The 25,298-nt window shown below is 36.9% G+C and overlaps 1 protein-coding gene across 7 annotated transcripts in view; it reads right to left on the reverse strand.

Moving 5' to 3' along the window:
* CPLANE1 (ciliogenesis and planar polarity effector complex subunit 1) overlaps window positions 1-25,298 on the reverse strand; it is a 104,758-nt gene that overhangs the window by 50,986 nt on the left and 28,474 nt on the right. For 6 of the 7 annotated variants that reach the window (XM_020901628.2, XM_070476594.1, XM_020901627.2 and 3 more), the window contains 16 exons: window positions 24,409-24,573; window positions 19,621-19,759; window positions 18,813-18,922; window positions 18,495-18,653; window positions 18,279-18,387; window positions 16,228-16,528; window positions 13,749-14,655; window positions 12,849-12,997; window positions 12,035-12,198; window positions 11,451-11,542; window positions 10,167-10,246; window positions 8,969-9,046; window positions 6,923-7,115; window positions 3,005-3,298; window positions 2,050-2,820; window positions 443-609 (listed from right to left, as the gene is read on the reverse strand). In XM_020901628.2, the coding sequence (XP_020757287.2) occupies window positions 443-609; window positions 2,050-2,820; window positions 3,005-3,298; window positions 6,923-7,115; window positions 8,969-9,046; window positions 10,167-10,246; window positions 11,451-11,542; window positions 12,035-12,198; window positions 12,849-12,997; window positions 13,749-14,655; window positions 16,228-16,528; window positions 18,279-18,387; window positions 18,495-18,653; window positions 18,813-18,922; window positions 19,621-19,759; window positions 24,409-24,573 (3,878 nt within the window). The remainder of the gene's footprint in view (window positions 1-442; window positions 610-2,049; window positions 2,821-3,004; window positions 3,299-6,922; window positions 7,116-8,968; window positions 9,047-10,166; window positions 10,247-11,450; window positions 11,543-12,034; window positions 12,199-12,848; window positions 12,998-13,748; window positions 14,656-16,227; window positions 16,529-18,278; window positions 18,388-18,494; window positions 18,654-18,812; window positions 18,923-19,620; window positions 19,760-24,408; window positions 24,574-25,298) is intronic. The other variant, XM_070476592.1, reaches the window with a different exon arrangement.

Below are 25,298 nucleotides of genomic sequence, written 5' to 3' on the forward strand. Positions count from 1 at the left end.
CCCTGAAACAATTCACACCACTGTGCTCTGTATAAGTCTGGTAGATACGATAAGATGATGAATAACAATAAACGTTATGTCAGTGTATTGAACAGTAGATAGAATATTTCATGATGCCAAATATTTGCTGCAAAAGATGACTGCTCATCCTGTTAAAGAAAAAGGTAAAAGAAACCTCCAGCCTACTGAATGCCAGGAAAGAATTCCTTAATAGCATTTAAAAAATACTAGTATTTGTCTCTCACATTATAGGAATTTTTCTCATCACAAGATGTATTCAAATGCATGACACTTGACAAGGAAACTGAATATGCAATTGTGTATAGGCTGAGAGGCTGAACCAGATAATTTCCATCTATTTAACTGGATTATTGTCACTAATAATAAACTTGTAGGTATGTTTGCAGGTATATGTTCAAATAAAATTTCAGTTAAAACTTGCCTTTTTTTACTGTCCTTCCCTTGTCTCAATTCAGATGATTCTATTTTGACCTTTAGAAGCTGGAGATGCCCAGGATCACCTTGTTCAAAGAAATTATGTGTCAAGTTCTGTTGCCTTTGTTTAAATACAATGAGGTTTTCAAGTGGAATAAGTTGTGGTTTTTGGTACTATAGAAAAGAAACAAAAGGACAGTAATTTAAAATTACAAACATGTCAATTAGACAACATGTTAAAAAAAACTGAGAAAAGTTTGTTTAAACTAAGATGTGCAAGTGACAGAACATATCAAAGTTAACAAGTACGATGAGTATCCAGGTCTTAAAGTATAAATTATTTTAGAAATCATTTCTGAAACTTTCTACTGAGCATTTCAGAAATTTTGCTAGAAGTCCTCATTTTCTTAATTTCTTTTTCATATTAAGACTCTTCCCTCTTAAAATTACAAATGAAGTTAAAATAATGCCTGCTGCTGCTGCTGCGTCACTTCAGTCGTTTCCTAGCTTGGATTTAAAATTCTCTGGAACTGGGAGGATGCACAGGGGTGGAGATTATGGATGGAACAAATAAGCAATACATTGGTAACAACTGATGTTGGGTGATGGTATAACTTGAGGTTTTATTATACTATTCTAATTTTAAAAGAAAGTCTTTAAAACCTTCCAAAAAACATATACTTCTCCACTCCTTCAATTCTTTCCTTTTGTTCATAATATGTTTAGAAGAAAAGGAGGCATGATAAGTACTTTTTCTAAGGAATGACTACTCTTTTCCCGGTACCATTTTAGAATCTTAGAAGGGTACCAGAGAATGAATTACTCAACTCAATTACTGACTTCACAGAAGTAGAACCTGAACAGTCTGAATCTCATTAATCAAAGGTTACAACTTTAAACAGGACTTGGTGGGTTTATAAAGAATTTAATCTTTGTGTTTTAAGTATTTAAAAAAGAAATATATTTTTAATAAGTAAAACTACTTACAGATCTGGGTCTATTTAACAATTTTAACCTGTAATAGATTTGAAGGAAATCATATTACAATTGCTAGGAACCTCAAACAATACCCTCTCACTCGAGACAGAAACATACACACACTCCCCTACACGTATAAACAAGAATACTGGTCATTTTACTTATTTCTTCTCTGAGCAGGATCTCAGACATATCTATGAAAGAGTCTAGAAAACTCTGGTACTGATGTATAAGAAAGACCTAAAACCTGTGTGCTTAATTGCTTCAGTAGTGTCCAACTCTGTGATCTCATGGACTGTAGCCCACCAGGCTCCTCTGTCCATAGAATTCTCCAGCCAAGAATACTGGAGTGGGTTGCCATTTCCTTCTCCAGGGGATCTTTCTGACCCAGGGATCAAACCCATGTGTCTTCTGTCTCCTGCATTGGCAGGCAGGTTCTTTACTGCTAGTGCCACCTGGGAAGCCCTAAAACCTTTAAGATATCCAATTATTATTTTAAATCAAATCTGTATGTTATTTCCAATAACAGAAGCATTATTTTTTGAAAAATAAATGTTAGAGCTTTTCATTGAGTGTATATTTATGCTATGAAAAATGCAGGAATGTGCTTTTGCAACACTCTGCAAAAATCATTACCATATTTTCTGGGCCTAGACATGAATGAAGTAGTGATAATCTTGGGCATTTTCTTTCTTCTGCCATGGTTCTAATAGGTATTGATGGAACTGTAACTGATGCTCTTGAGGTAGAAGAAAACATGTAAGGAGGTTTAAGTTGCAGGTGCAATAAAGGAAGTCCAGAGGAATTCTGAGAAGATATCTCAAAGAGTCCTGGTTTAACATCAAAAATATTTTCTGGTTTTATAAATGTTGTAGAGTTCTGTTGAGGTGTCAAGTTTTCTTGTCCAACACACTGATCCAAGTTCACACGTTTTGGGATTTCTTTAATTATTGTTTCTGCCCATTTTTTCGGCTCAGCTGCTGTTTTTATGGCTTCAGTATTATACTGGCTCAGATTCAAGTGGGATATTGAAGTAGTGTCCATTGCTACCTTTGGCAAAGGAGGCTGTGAGAAATCAGATAATCCCCAAGCCTCTCTAGGCTGTGGCAGAGGACTGAAGGGAACTTGAGGAACTCTCTCTGTGTGGAAGGAAACGGGCTTAAATTCAGGCTTAGGCTGAAACTGAAGCAAAGGGAAACCATCACTACGTCTGGAAGTATTTGCAGTGGGGATAAGTCTAGGTGTCTGTGGAATGGCAGAAGATGCAGACAAAAGGTGGAGGTGAGTGTTTCCAGCAGGGACTGGAGACAAAGAAGTGGCTGGTAAGCTGTGAGAGCCTGGAGTTAGTCCTCTATTCTGGGGCTGACCTTCTGATTGACAAAAAGGAGCACTCCCATGTGGAACATGCTGGAAGAGAAAGAAAAAACTATGATGTAATTTTAAAATATGTTACAAACTCCTTATTTTGTAAATAATGTTCAATATGTGTTATAGTGGGTAGAATATAATAACTACTAAATAACTCATTTACTCAAATAAACAACCACTGAAACTACAAGAAAAACTTCAGTGGTATTTTAATATGCATTACCTCTAAGTTTCCATTACTATTTTCATTGGATTGCACAATTTCTTTATGGCAGTGTGGGCTGTTCTTGCCAGGCTCTCTGGCATACTCTCCCATGGGTTGTGGTTTAATGAAAAATCTCTCCTTCAGATTTCTACTGGTGTCTCCAACATCATTACTCCCTCTCGTGGTGTTTGATCCTTGGCTTCCCACCACATGCACAGACTGGGACTGTTGTAGAAGCTGATGAATATCTGGGAGGTTAGCAAAGGATGATCCTACTATTTGCATTAGGCTCATGAAGTTGATCTGTTGCAGCTAGAATAAAATAAAAATTAAAGAAACATCTTAAAATCTAATGAAAAGACCCAAAGAAGCAACAATTATCTGAGTATTCCAAAACAGTCATACTTCTATCTTAGTATTTGCCAGACCCATAAGTGCTGAGTATGAAGCATAGCTGGGAGAGATCTTAAAAAAAAAAAAAAAAAAAAGGAAAGAAGAATAGCTTCCTGTCTTCAAGGAGGAGTTAACTACAACTATGAACTCATAATGCAACTTGAGATCATCTGGGAAGCAGCTTACATAAATATCCCAGGGATCATAAAGGAGTGAGCTGATGAAGCGGGTAAGCATAACTAGATTGCCTAAATTTTTAAAATTTTATTTATTTTGTGGGTGAAGATAATTAAAGAAGAATTCCTAAATGGGTGTGTGAACAGGTTTTCACGAAAGAAAAAAGTAGAGATCAGGAAACAGGTGAAGAGTGAGGAATTCCTGTGAAGGGGCTATTCGAGTGAAAGGCAAAGATATGCACAGTGGTTCACAAACCTTGCACAACAGAATCACTTGAGGAGCAGTTAAAAGATCCCCATGGCCAGGTCACACCCCATGCCAATAAAATCAGAGCATCCGGGCACGTGAGCCAGGATGAGTAGTTTTTAGGATGATGAGGAGACTTCAATGTGCAGAAAAGCTTTCGGATCTCTAGCACATACTGGTATTAGATGGATTAGAAAATTTACAGCTAATGAGAAGGGAGGCTAGCATAGTGGTTCCCCAGCTGCAGCATGCGTCAGAGTCACCTGAGGACTTGCACTCTTTGATGAGCACCATCTCCAGAGTTTGATTCCAATCAGTCTGGGATGGGGGCCTGACAACCTGTGTGTCAAATATCCAAGTGATGCTGATGCTAAGGGTTCAGAGCCCACAGTCTGAGAACCACTAAACTTGGGAGAGTATGGTGGGAAAAGAGGGAAGATAAAAGCTGTCCTTTATAAAAAAGCCAAGAAGGAAACCCTGCAGGCTTTTTTCTTTTCTTTTAATTTAGGTTCCCCAGACTTATAGACATGGGGCAGTTGGGGGAGGAAAGAGAGGGTGGGACGAATAAGTGAGTAACACAGAAATATATACATTACCGTAAGTAAACTAGATAGCCATTGGGAATTTGCTCTATGACTAGGGAACTCAAACCCAGGCTCTGTAACAACCTAGAGGGGTGGGATGGGGTGGGAGGTTCAAGAGGGAGGAGACACAGGTACATCCATGGCTGATTCATGTTGATGTATGACAGAAACCAATACAATATTGTAAAGCGATTATCCTTCAACTAAAAACAAATTTAATAAAAAATGGAGGTTCCTTTCAATTACAGAAGAAATACCTGCTTATTACATAAAAAAGAAGCATCAGAAAGAAAATAAAAAATGATACATAATCCTATTCCCAACGATAACTAGTATTAATATTTTTAGCATGTTTCCTTTCACTCTTTGTATTTTAACACATGATTGACATCACAGAGTATATAAATTTGTACCTGAAATTCATTGAAGATTTTTAGAACAGAAAAGTAACAGTATTAGAACAATATCTGGAGAAGATCTCAGAAATGCACATTTAAGACAATAGAAGTGTGAAGTTCTAAGAATCTAAGGTTGGCGACAGTTATAGAAATAGCAAATATGAAGAAGGAAGTGGCAACCCACTCCAGTATTCTTCCCTGGAAAAAGGCACGGACAGACAAGCCTGGCGGGCTGCAGTCCATGGGGTTACATGACTGAGCACTCACACATGGGAAGGGTGGAGGGAGATGGGTTGGTAGCAATAAACTGGTAAAACCAAAAAAAAAAAAAAGAAAAGAAATAGACACACAATGTGGGCAAAAGAATCAAGACAACACTGAATTGCACAGTGAGAGAGGGAAAGATGACTCCATGACAGCGACTCTTAACCTTCCGCGTGTACCAGAATTATCTTGAGAACCTGTTAAATATACAGGGCAGCGACCAGCAAAGGACTCTAGGTAATCCAGAAAACAAGTTTGACAAATGTCTCTAAAACTTTAAGCAGGGGACTTCCTGGCAGTCCAGTGGTTGGAGCTCTGTGCTTCCACTGCAGGGGGGCATGGGTTCAAGCTCTGGTCAGGGATCTAAGATTCCACATGCAGTTTGGCCAATAAATAAAAAATAAATAATATGTGAAAATCATAAACAAAAATTAAACTTTAAGCAGGTAAAATAGGTGATGCTACTAAAGAGAAAAGGGAAGTAAGAGACTCAGAAGAATAAGAATAAAATCAGTTTCAAGAAGTTCCACGGTGACCCAGAAATCCCACTGCTGGGCATACACACCGAGTAAACCAGAATTGAAAGAGACACGTGTACCCCAATGTTCATCACAGCACTGCTTAGAATAGCCAGGACATGGAAGCAACCTAGATGCCCATCAGCAGACGAATGGATAAGAAAGCTGTGGTACATATACACAATGGAATATTACTCAGCCATTAAAAAGAATACATTTGAATCAGTTCTAATGAGGTGGATGAAACTGGAATGGAGCCTATTATACAGAGTGAAGTAAGTCAGAAAGAAAAACACCAATACAGTATATTAACGCATATATATGGAATTTAGAAAGATGGTAACAAAAACCCTATACGCGAGACAGCAAAAGAGACACAGATGTATAGAACAGTCTTTTGGACTCAATGGGAGAAGGCGAGGGTGGGATGATGTGAGAGAAGAGCATTGAAACATGTATATTATCATATGTGAAATAGATCGCCAGTCCAGGTTGGATGCATGAGACAGGTGCTCAGGGCTGGTGCACTGGGATGACCCAGAGGGATGGGATGGGGAGGGAGGTGGGAGGGGGGTTTGAATGGGGAACACATGTAAATCCATGGCTGATTCATGTCAATGTATGGCAAAAACCACTACAATACTGTAAAGTAATTAGCCCCCAATTTAAATAAATAAATTAAAAAAAAAAAAGTTCCATGGAATGATGGAGCATGCTGAAAAAGTCTTCATATCAGGGCCCATAAATTTAGAGAGAAAATTAGTGCCCAGAATTACTGGTATAGAAATGGTACACTGCATCACATAAAAAGATATAAAAGTGAATGTAGAATACATGAAGAAAAGAACAGATGTGAGGGGAATCAACGTATAAGGAATACAACAGAAAAGGGAAAGGGGAATAATTTTTTAATTGTTGGCAGACAGAGAAAAGGATAACCAGGTGAGAAAAAGACGACGGAAGGCAAAGCGAACAACACTTTAAATGTAGGTGACAATTTCAAACTAAGCCAACATTTGGTTTGAGGATGAGAAATATGATGTGACAGGTTGTGTTAGAAAATAAACTTCAGATATCTTAGAGCAGGGGTTGGCTGATCTGCTCAGCCACCTCACTGTTGTCAGCAGCATTGGATTCCCAAGAGCTCAGAAAAAAGAAATTATCAGGAGAAGTAGGGAACTCAGTTGAGACCATAGACCCTAGAATAAGAACTTCTGAATAACAAAGGAAGAGTGCCCAAAGCAGAGAAACCCTGCAATTTAATTTTAACTTTTCAAACTCTGGAAGTTTGTTCATATTTTAAAACCCGATGTATACACCACATACCATTACTTGGTTAAACGGAGATGTGCTTACCTGGACTAATTTAAACATTTCATCTTGGAGCATTTGTCTAACAGAATCAGAAGACTGTGATAACTGAGCCCTGGGTTCATTTCTCTGGGTTGGCTGAGCTGCTGGTCCAGGTGTTTGTGAAGCCACTGTGACTCCATTTGATGCCAAAGGTGGAGCTAAGGAAGATTTCTCTTTACACACAGAGATTGGAGTACTATGTGGAAGCATATAAATAAAAAGCACACATTAATCAAGAAAAGAAACACATTAAGTGTTTATGAGCTGAGTATTTTGATCCTACTTTTTTATTCTATTTTAAAAGCTTTCTGGAAGTTTTCAGGAAATCTAAACCCTAAAGCCTATCTCACTGTATCCCTCAGCCCCCAGACACATTTGTTATTAGCAGAGCTGTTCATTCAAATGCCATAACTAAGGGACATGCTGTGTCAGAAAATAAACTTCAGATACCTTTGAGCAGAGGTTGGCGGGTCTGCTCAGCCACCTCACTTTTGTCAGCAGCTCTGGATTCCCAAGAGCTCAGAAAATGAGCCACGGCCACGGCCCCTGCCCTATGGTGCTACAATGCCCAGGACAGCTTACACATTTATTTTACTTGCCTGGTCCCTGTAGGCACCTGAGTTTGAGACCTGTGCAATCATTCTGATTAGCTGGACAGATGATGTAATTTGGCTTAGGAATATATTTCTTGGATCAAATTTAAAGATCCAGAGTGGATTTAAGAAAACTGTGGAAAGTATGGGTTAAGAAATATGTTTAACTCTGGGCTTCCCTGGTGGCTCAGTGGTAAAGAACCCACTTGCCAAGGCAGGAGACACAGGTTCAAACCCTGACCCAGGAAGATCCCACATGCCACGGAGCAACTATGCCCGTGTGCCACATCCATTGAGCCTGTGCTCGAGAGCCTGGGAACCACAAATACCAAGTGTGTGTGCCCTAGAGCCTGTGCTCCACAGCAAGAGAAGTCAGCGCAATGAGAAGCCTGAGCATCACAACTAAAGACTAGTCCCCACTTGCTGCATCTAGAGAAGAGTTAGCACAGCCACAAAGAACCAGCACAGCCAAAAATAAATAAATGTATTTTTAAAAATATGTTTAGTTTTAACATGGGTAGAGCAAACTCCTGCTGTTCTTCAATAAATGTGAAACAATAGTATCATGATTATTTCTTTTCCAAACAAATTAGAGAGCTTACATTAATAATTAAATCCTAACAAAAAATGCTCATTTAGAAATAAAAATTAAAAGTCAAAGTAAGTTTTTGGTTTTAAATAAAATGACTGTTTGAGGATGATTCCTTAAAACACAGGAAGTATTCAATGTTTTATAAGTAAATCAATCTAGGGAGCAGGTACTATCATGTCCAAATGAACTGATCACTGTCTCTAAAAAGAAAATAACATATTAAACTGTGTTTAGATTTGGATTTACACTCATTCCCTTTCAGCAATAATATGAGCCTTTTTATTAAGCGTGTGCTCGATAACAGACATTACAACTTACTTGCCTGTTTTAACACAACTTTATTGGCCTTTGTGTTTTAATAAGTAGCAAGGAGATACATTCTAATTATGGAGAATTTTTCTAAAGCAAATTTATGCTGTATCATTCTCTGATTTCAACACCATTTATACACTTCAACCATTGGAAAAGAAATTCAAAAGACAGAACTGGATGACTACTCTCTGAAAGAATAAAAGGCATTTCATATTTCATGAGAAATCTGCTAAAGGCTGAAAATGAGCAAGAACTACCTTTTTCAATAACATACCCATGACCTCTCTTTTTCGGAAGAGACTCGTTCTAAAATAGTTCCTGCTTGTCTTTAAAACACAACTGTTACAGGAAAATCTTTCAATAAGAAATGTAAAGTTGTCAGAAATGGATACCTATTTTGATCTTTCAATGTGTAAAGTTGATTTCACTTTACTCTCTTAGTTTTTGGTCAAGATGTTTAGTAATTGCTTCAAAATGGTATAGCAGGCATCATTTTATTCTCTTTTCTATTTGTAATAATATCAGAATGGTACAGTATGCAAAAATGCTTACCTAGAAACTTCTGAATTTGTATCTACACAAAATGAATGAGGAATGATGTGTTCAAGATCAGTAGAGGCTTCGATCATACTATAATTAAAGATTAATAATCAATTAGGAAGATACTCTTCACATTATCTAACATACAGGCGATCTAAGGCTCAGCCAACTAAGAGTCTAAACATCCTCTAATCTTCTGTAATGCTTAGCTCATAATTACAATCTATTTACATTTGTCTCCATAGCAATAGTAAGAGATTCAAATAAAAGCAAAGAATATGTCTGGATGGCTTTAATACATGACTTAAACATTATTAAATGTTTGGCAACAGAAATAATATAATCTAAAATGAGTGGAAATGAAGTTAGCTGGGACCTCAAACTTCACCTCGGAAGAAGCGGACACTTTGCTCAGGACACTACAGAGCCCATTATCACATCTGAAATTGCAATGACTGGTTTTTTATTAACAGAAATATTTATATTACTTGCAAAGACACAGGACACTAAACATATTCTTTTATTAATTATTCACAGAAGGCCTGAACAAAATTTGTACATAAGAGAAAGAAAATTGGGGGAGGGAGGGTAAAAAAAAAAAAAAGAGAAAATTTAACTGAGTTGCCTCCCTTAGTCAAAGTAATTCTAAAAATTCAAAACGTCAAAAATTCTAACAATCAAGAAATCATGCCCAAACTGCAACATATGAAAACTGTCTTCAGCTATCCTTGAAGCAATAATAAGCTAGCAAGCAGAGTATGTGTCCATCGAAGCCCCGTGGACAGTGTGCAATGATTATACCACAATAGTGAAAGATCATACACATATGTTATGACTAATATGATTCTTTACTTTTACCCAATAAGAATGAAACTAGTAGGGAAAGGGAGGGCCTTAATTAGCAGGTGAATAAACTCTGGGTATTTCTAGCTGTATTTTCAGACTGATAGTGACAGCAGCACAAAAGGTATTTTAGACATCATTATTTACCTCGTTCTATCAAAATTTAGAAGTATAACATTTACCATTATACTTTTGCTTTACTTTTTTTATACTTTTTCATTACCATTGCTATTAAACTAAAGCTACCATTTCACCAGGAATGCAGTATCACTGTAAAACATATACTGTCAATCATGAGGAAAAAGAATCCTCTTCATCAAGTGAATCCCAGGTGAGCCCTGAAAGCCCCCCAGACTTTTCCCCTTACCCTTTCTGTTCAGTTGATTCTTCCTCCATACATGTCTCCAATGGTCCTTCCCTTAGACACTGAGCCTCTCCGGTGGAATGCTGCAAAAATTAACAGTACCCAAAAAAGAAAAGAGGTGAAACAAACAGGTATTGTTGTCTTTGGTATCCTGGGTTTCACATTAGCCACTCGCCTGAACAAAAACAGTCTGAAAGCAAGTGAGAAACCAAACACTGAAATGTACTCCCGGTCCTGCTCTGACTAGGTCTTCAGCCTGTGATGCCTCAAGCCCATCACCTTAAGCCACTGAGCATATTAAACTGCAAAGACAAATGATGCCACTAGAAATCATTTACAATGTATTTATGATGTATCTGTAAATTACACATGCATTACTACCTAAGTACAACAGAACTTTGAACAACTTGGATCTGCACTGAGCAGGTACACTGATATGCAGATTTTTTTTCCCCCAGTAAATACATTACTACACGGTGTGGGGGTTGGCTGAATCCACACCAGGCCCAGGAACCAATCTTCTGTGAGCACTAAGAGACAACTGGACGTGCATTCTTGACTGCACGGAGGGGACGAAGCCCCTAAATGCCACGTTGTTTAAGGGCCAACCGTACACTATGAAAACAACTAGAAAATGAGAAAAAAAGAACAAAAGCTAATCCCTCTTAAAGGAATTGTTTCAATAATTAGAAATGTCTGTGTCTTACCTGGAAATCCAGTGTATAGAGTTTTGAGAAAACAAACAATACATAAAAGTGCATGTATGTGCAAAAACTTCACACTACTGATGAACTTACACATTCTGAATAAGGAACACTTGCAGCACTCTTGGCTAAATTAATTTACTGCAGCAATTTATGAAATTAACACTTCATTGCCTGAAAGTATTAGATCTTACTAGTAACAGAATTTCTGTGAAAGAAAAGTGCTGCATGGCTATACTTTACAATTCCCAGTATACTTTTAAGAGACAATAGCCTTGGTTGGATATACTGAATAAAAACACTATCGTGTTACCATAGTATGATTTAAACAACTTTGTATTTATGAAGACTTCCCAGTGACTGAGTGGTAAAGAATCCGTCTGCCAACACAGGAGACCCGGGTTCAATCCCTGGGGTGGGAAGATCCCCTGGAGAAGGAAATGGCAACCCATTCCAGTATTCTTGCCTGGGAAATCCCATGGACGGTTGAGCCTGGTAGGCTGCAGTCCATAGAGTCACAGAAGAGTCAGACACAACTGAGCAACTAAAAAACGACAACAACAACCCACATTTACATACTTGCCTCTTCTAAATGCTGTGCTAAGGTCTGCGTCTGCATATAAACGGCAATATTGGGACTTTCCACAGGTTCTCTGGCAACCTCTTTGGCATCCTCTATGTGGAAAACACAGACCTTCTGAAAGTTAATCAATGTACTTTTCAGAAGGTTCGGCAATATTACAGGAAACATATGATGGCAGAAACATTTCCTATCCTCCTTACAAAAATATTTTTTAACACCTAGAGACAACCCCTCTTCACCAAGTGAGTCCAGATACACCTTGAAAGGGCTTATATCAGTGCATATAATTCTAAATAAAGCTCTGAGAGCTGCTGTTTTAAAGAAGTCTGCCAAGGAAAGGTTCACAGAACTGGTTCACAGAAATGAAGAGACTCATAATAATTAACACAGCAAGGCAAAAGACCCCAAACTCAGGTTACGAGTTAACATGCTTAACATTTCAAAAATATTAAATTCTCTTTAAACAACTGGATTTAGGTTATTTTATAAACATGACAATTTAGATATAAGACTAAGTTATCTCATAATCATTCACCCTATCAAGTCAGTAAGGTCAAACAAAAAGATTAGTTAAATGAACTGACCTTCACAGTCTGATGGGTATATATCCACTTCCTCCTGTGTAAATGCTTCTACTTCTAAAAGATCCTCATCGATATCTACAAATTCTTTTTCAGTATCATCAGTGACAGATATAATCTCATCTTTGGTTCCTTTTATTTCAGGATTTTTTACCTCTGTTGATATTCTATTGACAAAAATGAAGCAGCTAAAATCATAACTCATACTTGGGAACAAAGAGTTTGCTTTCAATGGATTCAGTTAATTGAAAAAGAACAAACTAAGCTTTCATACTTATGAGGTCTTTGTTTTAACCACATATGGCACATAGCAGAATATCAATAAAAGGTTAAAATGAAGAATAAAAAATGAATTTGAAAAGGTTCAACGAATAACTGAATATCCCATTTTTATTTACTCAGATTAGAATAATTTCAGCTTATCTAAATTTCCCATTCCCATAAAGGAATCTTCCTGCTACCAAGCCTTTAGCTTTGGTATAATATATACCAATATATACCAATAATATATCAAGGATATATTCCTCATAGTACTACATATTAAGTAAAAATGGATGAGATGGTTAGTTCAACTTTGACACAGGCAGTCATCATAACAAAGGGATCTCTTGGGATGAATTTGCTCCTGTCTCAGAAGATATACACTAGACTAACATGGAAAGAAACAAAATTTGTGACATATTATTAAAATATTTCAGAAAGCACTCCTTGCTGCTTCTCTAATTCAAAGAAACGCTCGTTTCCGTAACTTTTAAGAGTTCAATTCTCCTTCAAGACCAAACATCATCAAACAAGGTATTTATAATCAGCAACTTACTTCAAGATACTTTGACAGGATTCATTTTGATCATTTATTTCCTCGGTCCCACCTTGAGTGGATACTGCAACAGAACAGCCAGCATCTGTTTTATACTCACTCTCTATACTGGGTCCATTCTGAGGCCCAGAGGAATTATTCTCTAGCACCTAAAACAAACCATTTATAGTACTTAATATTCATTACTGAATCCCTTACTTTTCATTATACTTTTAGATTATTAATACTTTCTATAGAACTTCTGATTAAGTCTCTTACTCATTTATCAAGTATTCATTGCATTTCTCATACTCAGTATCTGATGCTAAAGCAATGGCTAACTCATTATTCCACCTAGAAAAAACAAGCTTGATTACCTTGAGTATTCAAAAGAAATCAGCCTTACAAACTTGAAAGGTATTATCACCAATGTTCTCAGGCCATAGGACAACAGAAATAAAAATGTAAAGTTGTTTTCATTTCACTTTATTAAGACATTTAGTAATATAAATGCAAAAACCACTTGTAATATCACTTAAAATTATCTCTCTCTTTTTTTATTTTGGCCATGCCACACAGCTTGCAGAATCTCAGTTCCCTGAACAGGGACTGAAGTACGGCCATGCCAAGGACAGTGCCAAATTCTAACCACTAGTCCACCAGGAAACTCCCTCTTTTTCTTTTTCATAAACACACATGAAACCTCAAAATCTCACAGACTCTCTGAAAGGACTTTAACCCTAATAAGTCATTTCTAAGAATTAAAGCAACTACTTTAAAAAATTAGGTGATACAGATTATAATTAGCATTGTCATCAATTCTGCTACTTCTCGATTATTAGGTAGGGAAGCACAAATACAGTTTTAATCTAAAGTAAGAATTTTAATTTGTATCTGATCATAAGCAATTCAAGCATTTACCTTAATGATGGCATTTTTTGCCTTATATGTAGCAAAATAGGGTTGTTCCAAAAGCCACAATGATGTAAGAATGGCAGCTGTAGACGTCTTTACACGAATGACAGGACGGTACTCACAGGATGGCTCAGTGAGGCCAGAATCACAGAGCAGTCTTTTATCAGACCATCTTATCATCCATTCCAATAGCTTTCTTATATTGCCACATGTGTTACTTAGTGCTACAGGAAGATCTTCTTGAGGGTTAATATCATTGCATTGAATTGCTTTGAAAATACATCTTCTAGTTTCAGTGGATTTGGGAATGCAAACACTATGGTTTGACAATCTCTGTATTAAAGTTTTCTCTGCCTTGTCATCTTGTATCCTATAAACTGACTTCTGTTTTAAACCGAACAGCCCACTCTTCCCTTCATTTTTATTGACTTCATTCAAAGGGCTCTTGGAAAAATGCCTGATCCCTTGATTAGCTAGTACAGAAGCTGAAAGTGTCTGGTTTTCTGATTTTTCACACTCATATGACTCAGGAGCAACAACAAAGCAGGAGCCGGCCCTGAACACGTTCTGGCTTTTGCTTTTGCCCTGACGTCGTTTCAATGTTGTATGTACATCAAAAAGTAAAGAATTAAGTTCATGTTCTCTAAGATATCCAGAAAAACTAGTTAGAAATGGAATGCCAGCATCCTTGGAACTAAGTAGGTCTCTTTCAAGAACATAACTCAAGAAGAGTTCAAGGAATTTAATATATTCGTCATCGTCACGTTCAAATTCCCAAACACCTATTACAGGAAGTGCATTTTGTAATAACTTTTCACAATCTTCTTTTCTTTTAGGGTTTTCCTTTTGATTACATATTTTTTTACCTTTGGGCTTACCAGTCAATGCTAATTCCATGTGATTTTGGGCACTTCTGTAGCAAAAAAAAAGTTTGAAAAGACAAAATTAAAGATCATTTAATCACTAAAACTGATTGACAATAAAAACTCTCTCCACTGTTTAAGTCATACCTATCATTTTTTAATGCTCTGATTACCTGTCTTGCAAATGAGGGAACTGGACTAAATGATCTCTAAGCATGTGTTAGAACTGAACATTCAGAGTGCAAAAATTATAACAGTAATATCAAAAGAGAAATTTGATATTAATAAAGACTAAAATGTGTTCACAGAAATTTCACTATAAAAAACATACTTTTTCTGGGCAAAAAAAAATGGTCCTCTAACAGGTCAGAATTTAGGAATATAAAATCAATAAAAATTACAAGCCAATACACATCTTAGTTCATGGTTTCCAGTTTCTCTCTTGAATCTGTCCCTTTCAGTTTCCCTGTGTAATGAGCAAGGAATAGGACTGCCCTCAGGATTCTTTAGCACCCAAAAGTCACGTATTTTCTCTGAACACTTTCTGCTGCTATGAAACCTGTTGGGCAGGCACCTAACCATAATTACTTTTATTTTTTAATTTTTTTTCCATAATTACTTTTAAATCTGTTTCTTTTCAACATGGTTCACAGGGGAGAACACAAATCCCTAGTTCCCTCAATAAAAGAAATAAAAGTTAAAGTTAGGCACCTGGGCTGAAGCCACCGTACCTCTTCCTATTAAGACTGCATAGCAAGCAGCCTCCAAGGTGTTCCTGTTCTAAGACTGCAGTTGTCTGGTGGAGCAAGCACAACATTCATGATACTGCTAGTTACCGTCTAAGCAGATGTTTGAAGCAGACAAAGTTGTCTGGTGGAGCAAGCACACTATTTATGACACTGCTAGCTATGGTCTCAGTAGATGTTTAAAGTAGACACCATTTCACCTAAACAAGATATGACTGACTATATAGTTCTTCAGTCATGAGAAGGATAAATTGCATTGTACATACTGGAATTATAAAGGAAAAAAATGTTTAAATCAAAGTAAAAGAGGTTAAAATGATAAGCAAGAATTTCTCGACAATTTATAGACAAGCTTCAAAGATGAATGTGTAAAAAAAAAAAATGGATGTTCAAATTCCTGGCAAGGAAACCCTAAGAACAACAGAGTGGGTTGCCATTTCCTTCTCCAGGGTATCTTCCCAACCCAGGAACTGAACCCAGGTCTCCTGCATTGCAGGCGGATCCTATACTGATTGAGCCCCTCGGGAAGCCCCTAAAAACAATATAGCTAACCAAATAATCCTTAACTATTTAGGTCTAAGATTACTAAAAGAACTAAAAGTCCTCCAGTAAATTCTAGAATTTCATCTACTCATATTATTTTATACCTTCAGATGGAAAAATTATTTAGTATCTCAGTAATACTTTAAGTCGATTTTCAAATGTAAGGTCTCATCTTACACTGTGACATTCCTGTGAGTATAGCACTTATCAGTCATTGTTAAGAATACAGTCAGTGAGGTTGCTGGGAGTAGAAGTCAGGTCAGCAGTTGCCTGAAAATACTTTTTTCCCCAAAGGAAGTGAATGTTTTCTACTTAAAGAGATCTCAATTGTACCTTCGACAGAAACCTGTCCTGCTTTCTTCTTCAGCTGACAAAGCTTCTGAGAGGGTATCGGCCATATCTGCATCACTGTGAGCCAGAGAACTGCCCAGTTCTGTGAGTGTGCTCCTGCTCAGACTAGTTCCCAAGGAAAACCTGTCAAAACCTGCAACCTCGGCTGGCTTTTCTTCTTCAGCTGGCTCCCATATATTCATTTCGAAAGAACCTATATTTCTCTGCACACGTTTTAGGGCTTTCACCCTCACTCTATGGATAGAATGCATGATAACAGACATCATCTCCTCTGTTTGGGGACCTAGAAAGAAAAGAACAAAAGTCCTTACAGTTATTAAAATATTTCAACTCAAGACGTAAGAGCATCCACCTCTGGTCCCCTGCTGGGAACACGAAATCTAACTGAGGGCTTAGTTTCACGGTCTTATAGATCGTGGCTTCTTCAAAATTTGTTAGAAAGTTACGGTCCATAATTTTAAGGTAGAAGCTAGAAAAAGTCCATTAAAGAAGAATAAGTGGGACTCCATACAAAAGTATGCCCTGGAAAATGAAAATGTTAGAAGTAATTTATTTCAAAAATCAGATAATTATAAAAAGAATCAGTAACATTTTTCTCATTCCCACAAACAAGAGAAAATAAGTACACTCTTATCCAAAGAACAAAAAAACCTATTTGACTTCAGATAACAAGAAACTGTTACCAGTAACAAGAAATGGTCTATGGGATCGCCAACAGTCAGATGCGACTTAGCCTTAGTGACTGAACCACAAACCATACAACAAGAAACCACAGGAAGGGGAGTTTTTCAAGACTGCCTACAGAAAATTTTTAAATATCATTAATACATAAACAGGACATTTTAGGGATTTCAAAAATGTCTTAAAAATATAAATCACCAATAGAGTGTAAGTATACTAATACAATGCCCAAGCATAGGATATTACTAGACTTAAATACTGTAGTTCTACAGAGAGCAATTTGAATTCTTTAAAAATGTCCACAACATTATGAATTTACAGAAATAGCTCATTTATTGTACTTCACAGATACTGCACTTTGTAAAAAATTGTAGGTAAAGGTTTGGGGTGGTCCTTCATCAAGCAAGTCTATTGGCACCATTTTTCCAACAGCATTTACTCACTTCATGTCTCTGTGTCACACATTTTGCTAGTTCTCACAGTATTTCAAACTTTTTCATTATTATGATATTTGTTATGGTGATCCGTGATCAGTGATCTTTAACATTACTATTACAAAAAGATTATGATTCACGATTATGATTATGACTCAGATAATGGTTAGCATGTTTTAGTAATAAGGTCCTTTTCAATTAAAGTTTTATATTAATATATTGTCTTTTTTAGGGCACACTTAATAAACTATAGTATACTGTCAACATAACTGTTATACACACTAGGACCAAAAATATAAATGTGACTGGCTTTACTGCAATATTCACTTTATTAAGGTGGTCTGGAACCAAAGGTATAATATTTCCAAGGTATGCCTGTACTTAATGCCATTGAACCGCACATTTAAAAACATTAAATTTGATATTATTTATATTTTTCTACAATAAAAAATTTTCCAAAGGTCATCTTGAATATAAATAACTGTAAATTAGAAGCATAAATAACCATAAAAGTAAAAAACTAGTTTTCAATAAAATATCTGCATTTTATATATATATACATGAAGCATTATATACTCATTTTATATATTTTATCTTATTTAATCCTCTTTCAATATACATTCATAACAGGTATTAATATACTCATTTTACAAATAAGGAAAAGAGGCTCAGAGATGCTGAGCAACTTGCCTATGGTCACATAGCTACTAACTGACAGACATGACATGAAGTCAGTTTTGTATGATTCCAAAACAACAGAATTGTTGGTAGTGTAATGAGGAAGTACTTCTGCCTTCTCGTACTCTTCATCTCGAAAGAGAAACACATAAAAACATAAGCATTAAAAAATAAATGCTTTCAAAACAAAATGAAAATTTTCAGCAATTTATCAGATGCCTAAGAAATGACAAAAATTACCTTTCACAACACAGTGTCTGAGTCTCTGCTGAAGAGAGTGATATTTTTCTCTTAAAGAAACTCTTATGTCCTCAGGATTGGGAAATGCCTTCACAAAAATTTCTGCTACCTTCAGAAAAATTTTAAAATGAGTATTATAAGCAACATCATTCTTAATTAAAACAAAATTAAAATTCTTTAAACTCTCTGATTCTGATTTAATTTATTTTCACCCACCTTTCTGATTGGCGGAAGTTCTGCAATGAGGCTCAAAATCAGATCCTGAATAAGTTCTTCAATATTAGAAAACCGAGAGAAGGGCAACATTCTGTAAGCCCATTCCACTGCACTGAGACAGTGCTCAACCAGACAAGGGTCAAAGTTCGCTTCAAGGTCCTGTATGGATACCGAAAGGACCATTTGCTTTTCGCTTTAGACAGACTATAATGATTTAATAATTTAATGAAATGCAGTAACAAACAGTAAAATATTCTATCAAGCAATAATTTCCCAAGTAATATTTATGCATTTTTCTTACTCCTGTGCAGTCAGTACCTTCTTCTCCTCCACACTTTCTCTTGCCTTCTGATACTGCCTGCAACTATAGGACAGCTTATCACGGATATGCAGCATCCAACACAAAGCACAAAGTTCTCTGAAGCAACCTAAATCAGGAATGGAAATATGAGAGGAGACTGCATGAGTATATACATCAATATTACAACAACTTCACCTCTGCTAGTTATTTTCCAAAATAAATGTTTTTATATTGTTGATTATAAAAGAAACATGCTCATCCTCAATACTTTGTATAAAAGTTGTGGAGATCCTTACAGAATTTTTACACATATTATTCCAGAATATTTCACACGTGTCAGTTGCATGAAAATATTAAAAACACTATACAGTAAATAAACTACTCTATTTACTAGTAGTTTACTTGCTTTAAACTTAATAGTATGTTGTGCATATTTTTCAAAGCCAATACATACAGCTCTACTTAATATTGTATTGTTAATTTATTTGAAAAATCATTTCTTGATAAGCATTTAAGTTTAAAATTTTTCAATAGTAGAAATATAATTTCCAATACAAAACAATTTTTTATCAAAAGAAATACAAGTACACAAAAATATATAAAATTATACTATCTATACAATTTTGCAACTACCCCTCTTCTTCCTGTCCCTCACCCCAAATAATGTATCTTGGATATAGTTCCATGGTGGCAACATACACACACTACATTTTCCTTATCAGTATAGTATTCCATTACATGAAAACGTCCCCAAATCAACTGTAAAATATATCATTACTAATATTTAGGCCTAATTTCTCAACAAGCAGTTCATTCTGGACAAACCTATTGCTTTAATGGACGCTTCATCAAGCTTCCTGTCTCCAGCTGCTCCAGGTCGAAAGAATGCCACACCTCCTTTACAGTAATTAAGTAACGACTCAGGGAAAGGACTCAATGAAGGAAGGGACCCTTTCATGCGAATCTGTAAAGAGAGACAGAATATGTTAATTACCAGTCACATAAGTTAGTGTTTAAGGAAATTATAAAACAACAAACAAGGCATGAAAGATAAACCATAAAGAATGGAAAACACAGCACTGTCCCTATACTATGTAAGAAAATAACACGGAAATCACTCATACTTACACAAACTTAGTGGACAAACTCAATAAATTCACTGGCTAAATCTCAAAAAAGTTCTAACCAAATTAACCTCTCTTGTCACTCAGTTTTTACCTAAAAAGTTTTGTATGAAAAGAACTTAATGCTATTTATCCTGGCTTTCCCCAAAGAAATAATAAAATAAATTTAAGTATCTATGTGCAGAAAAAAAGTATATTTACATACATAACTTTTTTTAAAGTTTTTTTTAAACTTTAAAAAAAAGTTATGTATGTATGTAACTAAAAAAAAAAAAAGACAATTATAGTCATCATACGGCAACTCCTGATAAAATAATAACTCTAGAAAGGATCAGTAAATGCCAAATTAGGTAAAATGTCGATGGACTGGTGAGAACATGACCATGGGTGGAACATGAGCCAAACTCATTGATCCATCTCACTATCAGGATAAGTGAAGAAAAAAGACACAAGTACCACATTATACACTGCAACAGGGGAGTACACAGCACCACTACTGAAGGATGGAATTCTAAGAAAATGTGAACCTGAGTTTAATCAAAACTGGCTACCTTAATGAGGAGAGAGTAATTACTGCCTTGTAAGAAATAAAAGGAAAGAGGAACACATTAAATGACACTAAATTAAAAGATGATAGACAAATCCAACATGTGATTCAGAAACAATTCCCGAGTCTAACAAATCAAGGGGAAAAAAAACTGTCAAGGGAAACTGACAGAATAAAACAAAAAGGATCTAAGACACATAAACCAGGGAAGAAAAGAGTTAGCAGCAGGCTTTTGATCTATTTTCTCCCTCTACTGTTCACTTACAGAAAGACGTGATCTAGTCAAGACCCCTTGTAAGCATGCTAAGCATGTCTTCTTGTCAAACAAATTAACAGTATTTACCAGAGGTAGACAGTCTGTCTAGTCTGGTTATGAGAAATAAATTTAGAATATATAGATTTATGGATTATGAACCCCTGAAAAACACAAGCAATATAATTAAAAAGATATAAAAAGGAGATGTTAAATAACTGAAATAGCTCCCTTTTGTGTCATGGTGTTAAACAAAGGCCAGGACACATTCTTCTGCAGTGAGAAAAGATTTGGAGCAGCGTATACAATTCCATCTTTCCAGGTAAGTCAGTAGTAAAGAAACTGCCTAGCAACACAGGAGATGCAACAGATGTAGGTTTGATCCCTGGGTTGGGGAGATCTCCTGGAGTAGGAAATGGCAACCTATTCCAGTATTCTTGCCTGGAAAATTCCGTTTGGCGGAGGCTGGTGGGCTACAGTCCAAGAGATCGCAGTCGGACACAACCATGTACAGCATGGCACAGCAGCAGCAGTGCATGCAATTCCAGGTTTCTCTACGTTTCATCTGCACCTTTTGGCTACCTATATCCTTGAAATTATCGGTAAACTTTGATCCATGGATGAAAAACATAGGAGACAGGCAGGGTGGTCTAGTATTCCCATCTCTTTAAGTTTTCCAGTTTACTGTGATCCACACAGTCAAAGGTTTTTGCGTAGCCAATGAAGCAGAACTGAATGTTTTTCTCGAATTCCCTTGCCTTTTGTATGATCCAATGAATGCTGGCAATTTGATCTCTGGTTCCTCTGCCTTTTCTAAATCCAGCTTGAACATATGGAAGTTGTCGGTTCACGTACTATTGAAGCCTAGCTTGGAGGATTTTGAGTGTTACCTTGCTAGCATGTGAGACGAGTGCAACTGTACAATAGTTTGAACATTCTTCAGCATTGCTCTTCTTTGGGAATGGAATAAAAACTGATCTTCTTCAGTCCTCAGGCCACCGCTGAGTTTTCCAAATCTGCCGATTTGCAGCACTTTAACAGCATCCTCTTTTAGGATTTGAAATAACTCAGCTGGAATTCATCACCTCCACTAGCTTTGTTCATAGTAATGCTTCCTAAGGCCCACTTGACCTCACACTTCACATATTCACTGGCCCTAAGTGAATGACCCCACCATCGTGATTATCAGTTCATTAAAACCTTTTTTGTACAGTTCTTCTGTGTATTCTTGCGACCTCTTCTTAATCTCTTCTGCTTCTGTTAGGTCCTTGTAGCTTCTGTCCTTCACTGTGCCCACCCCTGGAAGAAATGTTCCCTTGGTATCTCCAGTTGTCTTGAAAAGATCTCTAGTCAGATGTTCTAGCAGAAATTTGTTTCTAGGCTCTTTCAGGTTGCTTGCAGAATTCTGTTCCATGTGGTTACAGGACTCAGGTCCCCCACTTCCCTGCTGGCTACAGGCTGGGGGACTATTAGAAGTTTCCAAAAGCTGCGTTCCTTGGATATTGGTCTGCTACAAAGCCAGCAAGGTTGAAGTGAGTCCTTGTTACTCTTCTAATCTTCCATTGTACGGCTCTTCTCCCGTCTTCCTTTTCCACATTTCACCGACTGACTCCTCCACCTCTCTTTTTTGCTTCTAAGAGGTTATCTGATTACATTGGGTCCACCAAGATAAACCAGGATGATGTCTCTACTTTAAAATCAGCTGATTAATACCATCTGAAAAATCCCTCAAGCCAAATTAAATCAGTATCCAGATTCATGTTTGAATAGCCAGAAGACAGGAATATTGCAGCTATTTTTAGAATTCTGCCTACTACTTGTACTATGCTTTAACCTTATACAGTTAACTTATTACTTGTAAAGATTTTCACAAGGAAGAATATCTTCAGCAGAGTGGCTAATTTTAAGAGAATCTATAGTCTTTATCTGCTAGTTCAGTTCATTGAAACTAGGTTAAGTGAGATTATTCTCAGAAGTTTGTAAGACCAAACATAACTTAGAACTTTAAACAGTTTTCTACAATAAGCAACTTCTAAAATAAAGTTTCCTATAACAAACACTCAGGCTCAATAGATCTTAAAACTATCAAAGACAATCTTTCAATAAACACTTTGCCCTTCTTAGTAAACATACTTAAAAACTTAAAACTTCAGGATAACAAGTTATAAATGAATATAGTTTTATATTTTTATGGTGGCTATAAGCAACTTTCACAAATATTTCTCTCTAAAAACAGGATAATTTTCAAAAACTTGATAAACAACTTCTCAGGGTCTCTTAGGGTGTCTACTAGAAAAGAAGCCATAAACTCTTGGTACATTTAGTAATTTAACCAACAGCAAAATTTAAGATATTTGGGGGCTAATAATATTTACTTCTACATTTTATAGAGACAGATGACTGGCCTACAAAAGAACTGGATCTGGATAAGGAACACAGAAGTAGATATCCCATCTGGCTGCACATCAGATAAGAAGCCAGCTACGTCTCAGCTGAAGTCAGCGTAGAGGAGGACAACGGCCCCTGAATCAAAGTGAACTGCACATCTCAGAAGACAGGAAGGGGGAGACTGACTGGTGGAGACTACTGCAAAGAAACACTTAGCCAAGAACTAACTTTCCGTGGTTTGACCCCACAGAGGCCCCCAGAGAACAGAGATAACATCTCGGGAAGAAGTGGGATAAACCTTGAACTGAATTTAGATCTTTAATGACTGTGGGGGAGAAAAGTAATTGGGGGAAAAAAAAAAAAGTAACCGAAATTTCCTGGGATTAACTGACTAGATTATACTTTCCATCATCAGACGGGAAGGAGCTAACACAGAGCTCCAGTTCAGGGCCTTTATCTTTCAGCAGAAAGACCTTGGTCTGTCCAGGATTTCACCCTGTAAGCCAACCTGACATTTATGGATTTATGGGGCAGGACTCCTTGGAAAAGTATCACAATTATAAATACCAATAAGTATTAGTATATTTAAATTGTTCATGCCAAGTCGCTTCAGTTGTGTCCCACTCTGTGTGACCCCATGGACTGCAGCCTGCCAGGCTCCTCTGTCCATGGGATTCTCCATGGAAGAATACTGGAGGGGGTCGCCACGCCCTCCTCCAAGGGATCTTCCCAGCCCAGGGATCGAACCTGAGTCTCTCGTGTCTCCTGCACTGGCAGGTGGGTTCTCTACCACTAGTGTCACTGGGAAGCCCTTTAAATTGTTACGAGAGTTTTACTGAGTCTAAGCTTGTACTGCTTGCCTCACAACAGGCCGAAAATTGACAGATGAGTTGTTGGGGCAAGGAATAACGAGTTTATCTAGAAAGCCAGCAAACCAAGAAGATGGTGGGCTGGGGTATCAAAGAACCATCTTGCCTGAGTTGGAATCCAGGCTCTTTTTGTACTAAAAGGGAAGGGAATAAAATCAAACACTTCCCGTTCCCATCCGCCTCTGGAGAGCATGTGTTAAATTCTCCCTTCCCATGGTCATTCACAGGTAGGCCTGGTCAGGATATTTTCTGTGAACTAAACAAAGGTGTTTTAGCTTAACACTCATGACTTGGGAAGCAAGGTTCCCAGAGATAGGCCATTATGTATAATTTAAGCTATAGGCAACATCCCTATAGTGATTAATTCACAACAGAATACAGAAGGTTCTTCCCTATTGCAATAATACACGAGTGACTAAGACATTTCCACACCTTTTGCATGACTTTTCTTGCCCATCTCAACTGCAAGATGTACCACTGTGCTACAGGAAAAGAACACCGAGCTGCCCGGAAAAGCAAGAGAACACGCTGAAGGATTCCAGACACCTTTTGGCGATTATCTTTTTCAGCTTTTAAAAGAAGATCATCACCATCTTCCTGAAAAAAAAATAAATTAATTAAAAAAAAAATTAGTAGTCAGGAAAATGGAAACTTAAAATGTTAAAGTAAAAATAAAGATAGTGCTTCTCAGACTAGACTATTCCTGGAGATTCACAAAGTTTTGAGGCACGGCCTCAGAGATTAACTACAGCTATTTCCAGGGTCAAGGAAACACTTGTCTCACACCTCAGTGTAAAGGGAAAAATCAATCCAAATCCAGTTCTTTGGCTACAACAGTCAAAGCCCACCATCCCTGACTTCACTGGGGGAACATTACAGAGACGGCTCCTTTCAAAAAGAATGCCTCTTCCCTTCCTCTGCCTAGAAAAATCCAATTATATTTCAGTGTCACCTCTTCTGTGAAACTCTTCCATTCTGTGGTATTATGGCAATTTGCTCAGATTTCCATTGTAGCTTTTACTAATTTCTTCATGCTAATTTATGTATCTGTTTCCCACACTACTGAGACGGGTCAAGAGCAAAGGCCTTGTCATCTACTGCACAAAATCCAACGTGTGGTGTGATCCAATAAATGTCTGTTGATTCAATAGATGATTCAAGTCAGTAGCTACAGATTAACTTTCCAGAAATAAGATAATGCAAATCTTATGAACATTTACTTCTCTAACATTTTTCTGCCACTGCCACTTCTTAAGAATACTCATTATTTTGGGGGAGGCATCTGCCCCTTTTCTGCATATCTAAGTGATTCAGGGAGAGCT

Source organism: Odocoileus virginianus, chromosome 14, assembly GCF_023699985.2.
Source record: "Odocoileus virginianus isolate 20LAN1187 ecotype Illinois chromosome 14, Ovbor_1.2, whole genome shotgun sequence".
In the NCBI taxonomy this organism is placed as follows: domain Eukaryota; kingdom Metazoa; phylum Chordata; class Mammalia; order Artiodactyla; family Cervidae; genus Odocoileus; species Odocoileus virginianus.